We start from the raw sequence: 7,541 nt of genomic DNA on the forward strand, positions 1-7,541 counted from the left end.
TCACTTCATTAACTCTGTAAAGACCCTACTTCTAAATAAGTTCACATTCTGAGTTATTGGGGATCAGGATTCCAACATATCCTTTCCTTGGGTGACAGAATTCAATCATAACATCAAATATGAAGCCTTGGGTGAGTGCCTGATGTCAAAAAAACCTTCAGATGTATATTTTGAAAATATTTTCTCCCACTCTGTTGTTTTTTAAATCTGTTGATTGTTTCTTTTGCTGTGCAGAAAATTTTTAGTTTGATATAATCCCTTTTGTTTACTTTACCTTTAGTTGCCTGTGCTCTTTGGGTCCTATTCATGAAGTCTGTACCCACTCCTACTTCCTGGAGTGTTTCCCCTATGTTTTCTTTATGGAGTTTTATTTTTTCATGATGTATATTTAATTCTTTAATCCATTTTGAGTTGATTTTGGTATATGGTGAAAGGTACGGGTCTAATTTCAGTCTCCTATATATGAGTATCCAGTTTTCCCAGCACCTCTTGTTGAAGAAGCAGTCTCTTCCCCAGTGTGTAGACTTGGTGCCTTTGTCAAAGATCAGATGGCTGTAGGCATATGGATTGATTTCTGGGTTCTCTATTCTATTCCATTGATCCGTGTGTGTATTTTTATGCAGCAACATGGATGGACTTAGAGAAAATTATATTAAGTGAAACAAGTCAGGCACAAAAAGAGAAATACCACACGTTCTCACTTATTTATGGAGCTAAAAGTAAATAAATAAATAGACACACAAACAAATAAAGGGTGGGTGGGAGGAAGAAGACAGAATAACCACAAAAATTCCTTGAACTATTTAAGTCAAGTGAACAAATGCGATGTGGGGAGGGGAGGGGGGGGAAAGGAATGGGTAAAGGGACATGAAAATCAACTGCAATGTATTTTGAAAAGTAAATTAAAAAAAAAAAAACTTCAGTTTCTAGACTTATAATATTCTGCCACCCTGTGCTAACACCTTCAAGATCCACTTCTGGTTTACACCTGTGTATCTAAGCCAAGTTCTGCTGTATCCTCATGTGGGTCATTTCCTCCTAGAGCCAGATTGGACTTTCTTGCTTGGACTTTCCTGAGACTCGTCTCTGGTTAGCTGTGGGAGTATGGAGGAAGCTCATGAAGAAAACCAATATTATTGCATGGCAAATTCTTCCAATGAGGTAGTAGCATGGTGTTTAGGCAAGGGACAACTGCATCCCTGTGTGACAACCTAGAGGATGCAATATAATTTATGGAGTCACTCTTCTCACTTTTCCTCCACACAAATGTTCCTATTTTGGCTCTCAGATCCAAACTCTTTTCCTATCAAAATACTGGCTTCAACCAAAAACATGGTAAGGATGCACATCCAGTCTCTGCATTTTTATCAGGAAAAAAACTGGCCCTGGTTGAGAGCACAATCTCTGTCTGCATGAGATGTGCTGACAGTAGCCATGGGAACTCTATATTGAATTCATGTCCAGAAGATTTATTAGACAGAGTGTAACTGGACAGCACCTAAGTTCAACATATATCCCTTTTCATATTGTCTTTGTGGTGAGATAAAAGACAACACCAGGTAAAACTCTACCAGTTGGAAGGTTTGCTGCTGGGCAACCTTGCAATAGCAAAACCAAACCACCCTTGCTCTGCAGTGATAAACTTCTTCAGATGGATTTCACATTGAAATTCACAGAATCTGAAAAAAAGTGATTTATACATATCACTATGTTTGCTGTGCGATACACAACTTTCTATTCTCTCAAAAGAAAAGAGGATCATTTTCTAAAGCTAAAGAAATTCTGATGCTCCTGATAGAATAAAATTGATATAAATTTAATAATCTTAATATAATTTAGTAACTTATAAATACAAATGGAAGTCCCAAATCAACAAAAATATTCATGCTTAATTTTCTATATGAAAGAAATAAGAAAACAAATTGAGTTTAGAAAAAATTTTTGTTGTTATGTGTCTAGAGACCATACTGTTAATGGATAATGACAAAAGGTGATACCCATTTCCACTGCAGAAATACACCTTTCATCTAAACATCTCCACCTTCTCTGTTCAAATTACTCTCTTCTGGATTATAGAAAAAACTCACTGAAATAATTCATAGCTACAAAGTCACTTTCTGTTTCAAGGACTAAAAATGTCCCTCTGGTTTATCACATGCTTTGTTGAATCTGTTAGTATTTTCAAATTTCCTGCTATCAATTGATTGCACTCTTTATTTTTAGTCCATATAAATATCTCTACCTTAATGTAAGCTTTCTATGCTATAATCATAATAGCTCTAAATTATAAACAATAGTATAATTGTTACAATTCAAAAGAAACCTTAATACTCCCCCAAATTTAGAGGGGATCAAAATAGTGGATTTTAAGTTAGATCAAAAACTACATTTTACAAACAATAATGATATGACTAAAATGCCAGCAGTGAGAGCCTTCCTAAGTTAAAGGAAACTTTCAGAAGGGTGAATTTTTCTATGTGTTTTGCCACTGTTCTAGAGGGATCTAGGTAAACACGTGGTAAGATATTATGAGTATAACGCAATGGATTGGAAAACAGCTTACCTAGATTATACAAAGGTACTTCAAAAACTTCATAAAAATTTCATATTATTTCTTAATTCTATTTTTCCATGAACTTTTGAAGTACTGTCATATATACTACCACTTACAACATGAAGCATCTGCAATCATTTGAATCTGGTACTTTCTGCTAAGTCGGGAAGAAGAAATAAGTTGATGGTAAGACATGATGAGACAAAAGAGTTTAATAAAGGAAAATGTTTGGAAGAGGGAACAACTGTGTGCTGTAATTATAAGCTATGCGTGTACACATGGGTAACTACTAGCCAACAGCTACAGAAGTCAACATGGATAAGGGCAGGAAAACAACAGACCAAAACCATAGAGACACTAAGCAAGCAAGAGAGGCAGCCACACCTCAGTGAACAGCATGTAAGGTAATGGGCCAGACACACCTGTTTGTAACTAGTGCTGTCTCTTCCTCTACATAACGATGACTCAACATTAACCAGTGTATGTGTTCACATTGTCTCTTTTCATGAAGGAACTCATATCATTCCGCAGATACAATTACATCTTATCGACAATAAAAACAAAATATTCATATTGATTTCTTCTAGGTCAATCCAAAGTGTGAAGAGATTTTAAACCTCCGTTCATCTTTCATCATCTGAGATCAATTTCTTGCTCCATAACTTCCTCATGGCATTTTTCACTTCTGCATTCCTCAGTGTATAAATCAGAGGGTTGAGCAAAGGTGTTCCAATTGTATAAAAAACAGCTATCATCTTATCCATGGGAAAGGTGGTTGCAGGACATGTGTATATAAATATGCATGGACCAAAGAACAAGATGACCACGATGATGTGGGAGATGCAGGTGGACAGGGCTTTCCTCCTCCCTTCAGCACTGTGGTTCCTCAGGGAATGCAAGATGACGACATAGGAGAACATCAGCATGACAAAACTCACTGTGCAAATGGCACCACTATTGGAAACCAGGAGTAGGTTGATCACATAAGTGTCTGAACAGGCAAGTTTCAACAAGGGCTGCAAGTCACAGAAATAGTGATCCATCACATTGGGACCACAGAAAGGCAAACTCAAGAGAAGAAAAGTTTGAGTGGAAGAATGCACACAGGACCCCATCCAAGCCATGGCCACCAACAAACCGCAGACCCGGTGGCTCATGATGGTCATGTAGTGCAGGGGTTTACAGATGGCCACATAGCGGTCAACAGCCATGAGGATAAGGATGAAGATCTCCAGGCAGCCAAAGAAATGGGATGAAAAGAGTTGGATCATGCACTCAATGAAAGAGATTGTGGTCTTCCTCAAAAGGGCATCCCCAATCATTCTAGGGGCTGTGGAGGTAGAGAAGAAGGTGTCCGATAAGGACAAGTAAAAAAGGAAGAAGTACATGGGACTCTGAAGTGCCTGACTGGTCTTGATGGTTACAATAATCAGCAAGTTACCAAACAACGTCCCCAAGTAGAAAAACAAGAAAGTGGCAAACACTATTTTCTTCCTAACAGGATCCTGTGTCAACCCCAGTAGAATAAACTCAGTCACATTATTATTCAGGTGCATGATTTCATGAATGAGGAGGAGTGAGTGTGAAGTGGTTTATCTGCAAAAACAAAAAATTTATGATGTGCTATGTGGTGTTGTGAGATATTTTAGCAAAATAAATATTTCTCATCTGGGCTTTCTGTGTGTAGTTTCTTAATAAGTTAATTAAACACTTGTTCCTCAATTTTAATGAAAACCTCATAGGGTGATTATGAGTCTTGAATACACTTATAAATGTGATACTTTCCTATAGCATTCTCGCAATACAAGCCCTTGTTAGTTTTGTCATATTCTGATTAATTTTGCCAATTCAATGAATGTAAAGTTAGGAAGTATTCATCTATTGTAATATTAGCTTCAAGTTTTAATATTTAATAAATATCAGGGTATGTGTTTTACATTGTGTACAACTGAACATTTAGTATGTATTTGACTGCACTCAGAGGTTCATGATGTAAATATAAAGTCACACACCAATGCCATCACCCTGTAGAGAAAGTCTTATTTATGCATATTTCATATATTTTATATCCATTATACATTTTATTTAGATATATATTATTTATCATTCAATAACATGCTCCACTTTTTTGCACAAGTTCTCACAGATATTCCAACGTGAAAAGAGGAAAAGTGAAACATTAATAGCCTCTAAGTAATCTGCTGCACCTGTGAAGTGCCGTATGAACAGAAGTACTTGATATATGCTAATGAACGAAAGGGAATGTTCTGTGATAGATGGTAATATCTCAAATATTCCCATTACAAATTTTCTTCTCCTAACTTATTAAAAGCACCTCTTACAGCATTCACAGTCCATGAGGTTACATTTAAATGAAATGAGGATGGGGTATTATTACACAATTGTTTGTGTTTTCAAGATTCAGGTTTTTAATTTAATCATTTTGTAACTGGATGGTTTGGAGAGATATTACCAGGCAGTTGGTATAGGACCAGATTATGGTTGCAATCCTTAGCATAGTTTTTATTATCCGGTTATCTGGAAACCCCACGTTCTCAGAACAGAGCAGAGATTCAGAAGAGGGAGGAAGATGTGCTTTTAGAGAAGAGGAATAGTAGGTAATCAGTAACTGGCTTCTTTATTCAATTTGCTTTCCGTCCTTGAAAGTAAACATTTATTCAACTTTAAAATGTAACTTCTTTCAGGACAGATGTATTTTCTTAAATTTAGAAAAAAATAGTATCAAGGGCTTCACTTTTAAGAACTATAACTTTTCTCTAGATCTTTCTCATCAAGATGACATTGAAGGGACACATATGCAAGTAAATGTATGTGTATAAACTAACATGTAATTTATTTAAATATAATCTGGAAAATGTACTTAGCCTATTGTGTTCATCTCCAGTCCCATCCACACCTTCAATACATTGTGTTGAAAGTTGTGAGTTCGCCTAAGCACAGAATATGATAGACAGTAGTGACACAAAATGCCCCTTATGTAAATTTCTTGCCCTGCCTTGGTAAATTTTCTTCTTAATCTTAATCTTCTGAAATCTACCTTATCTTACTCTTAATCAAAAAATACTCTTTGGAAATATTTATAAAGTTACTCACTTTCAGGTGCCAAGAACTTTTTAAAAATTATCTTTGGATTCTTTAATCTTTTGCATGAATTAACTATAACAGAATTGAGTATCTTAATCATCACAATAAACTCAATCTTTCCTTTATTCATTTCCAACAGTGATCCATCATGAAATATTTCTACTTGAAATATGGTTTTAGAAGCTTCGGGTGCATGATAATGTAAACATCATTATCACAACCAATGACCCATGATCTTGCCTACTCCTTTGAGTGTATAGCTTTTGGTCTGCATATTGGCAATCCCATTAGACTATCCAGATCTAGAACAAGCTTATTTACTTCAAACATTTGGACATAGAGTTTTATGATAAATTAATAATCAGAAACACATACATTTTAATTAACTTGGTAGTAACTGTTAAGTCCTTATCAAATATTTAATCAATAGTTTAATCAAAGGTCATTAACTGTGTTCTTTTCCGGAAATCCTTTCCATTTCTTCAACCATCTTGAAACTTCAAAACCCGGCTGTGGAAAAACCTCCTCGAAGATGCCTTCAGTGGCTGTCCTGTGGTAAAGGAAATTATCTCTGCTACATCCTAAGAGATTTCCTTACATCCCTTCTTATAATATTACATATAATTGCTTAAGTACAATTGTGTGTGTGCTCATTTTAGCTTCCATCCTGGAATAAGAATATTAGAAATCCCATAAAATGTTCATCTTAAGAATTTGTTGTTGTCTTTACATGAATGCTTTGCTATTAAAGAATGCACGGGGGTCCTTAACAATCTTTATATCCTCCTGATGCTAATGCCCGGTATTGTGTATGTCTTTGTGTATGGCTATGTCCACTGTTTTTTCAGAGTCGTGTTAAAATGTTTCATCGGGTTCTCAAAGGAATCAGACACAAAAATGGGTTACAGTGGACAAGAGACAAGACAGCACCAGTAATATAGCACATCTTCTAATAATGACTGTACTTATCTCAACTCTTCAAGATTAACCAACTTCAGAATGGCTACACTGGTCAAAACAATAGTAAATAGAGAAGTGTCAGCACTGGAGTTAACACTGAAGAACTGAAAGAAAAGCAATTAAAAAGAGAAGGCTAGATGAGGGTGGAATACAGAGTAATAGGCTGCTCCTTCTATGATTCTGTGTTGCGTTGCAGAGGATGCAGAAGCATTGCTTTCCTCAAGCACTCTCTCTTAAACTCCCCAACCCTCCCTAAATCAGTGACACTAGACTTCTGTCTTTCAGAGAATCTCTTTACTCACTTCATTTCTACATAGAATTTACCATTCTCTATGGGAAGGAAAACAGGTTGTTCTAAGCTCTTTTGTGTCCCAAAAGCCCTCATTAAAGAGTGATTTAATCTATACACCTTCAGCTTCTCACCTGTGTAACTGAATCCCATGATTCTTTCTATCTGGTCAGGAGATGCTCTGGAAAACAACCTGGCCTGAAGACCAAAAGGTCATCAAAAACTTCAGCACCCATTATCTATGCTTCCTATATCTTTTTGTCCCAAATGTCATAAAATTAATACTTAATTATTCCTCTTCCAAAACCTTACTAGACAGAGAACAGCAGTATTGTGGAGGAGCAAGGACAGTAAGGTGACAAGTGGAAGAAGGTCAGGTAGACACAAATATTGAGGAAAAGAGATTTTTACCCAAAATATTTTCAGCAACACAACTCCACATTTATGCTATATTATCTATTATCTTCAATATTTAGTGTTTAGCCTCCTCATTTTCATATTTGCTCTGAACATTCTCTGAGGCATAGTCATTCAACTTTTCAAACTAAATTGTAGATATGCATGAATTGCAAATTACTTCTACGACAACATTTAAGAAACATACCAGAAATAATTATTCTATACTGTGATATA

The 7,541-nt window shown here is 35.9% G+C and overlaps 1 protein-coding gene across 1 annotated transcript; it reads right to left on the bottom strand.

Annotated features, from left to right (window-relative positions):
• Positions 1-3,177: 3,177 nt before the first annotated feature.
• Positions 3,178-4,110, bottom strand: LOC103609048 (olfactory receptor 4C16-like). Its single transcript, XM_008593420.1, has one exon. It carries the CDS (start codon positions 4,108-4,110, stop codon positions 3,178-3,180), a length of 933 nt encoding a protein of 310 aa, XP_008591642.1.
• Between the last annotated feature and the right edge of the window lie 3,431 nt (positions 4,111-7,541).

Source organism: Galeopterus variegatus, unplaced genomic scaffold, assembly GCF_000696425.1.
Source record: "Galeopterus variegatus unplaced genomic scaffold, G_variegatus-3.0.2 Scaffold9121, whole genome shotgun sequence".
In the NCBI taxonomy this organism is placed as follows: domain Eukaryota; kingdom Metazoa; phylum Chordata; class Mammalia; order Dermoptera; family Cynocephalidae; genus Galeopterus; species Galeopterus variegatus.

What these genes read in the sequence shown, in the direction of transcription:
- LOC103609048 (XM_008593420.1), bottom strand. Translation starts at nt 4,110, where the DNA reads ATGCACCTGAATAATAATGTGACTGAGTTTATTCTACTGGGGTTGACA.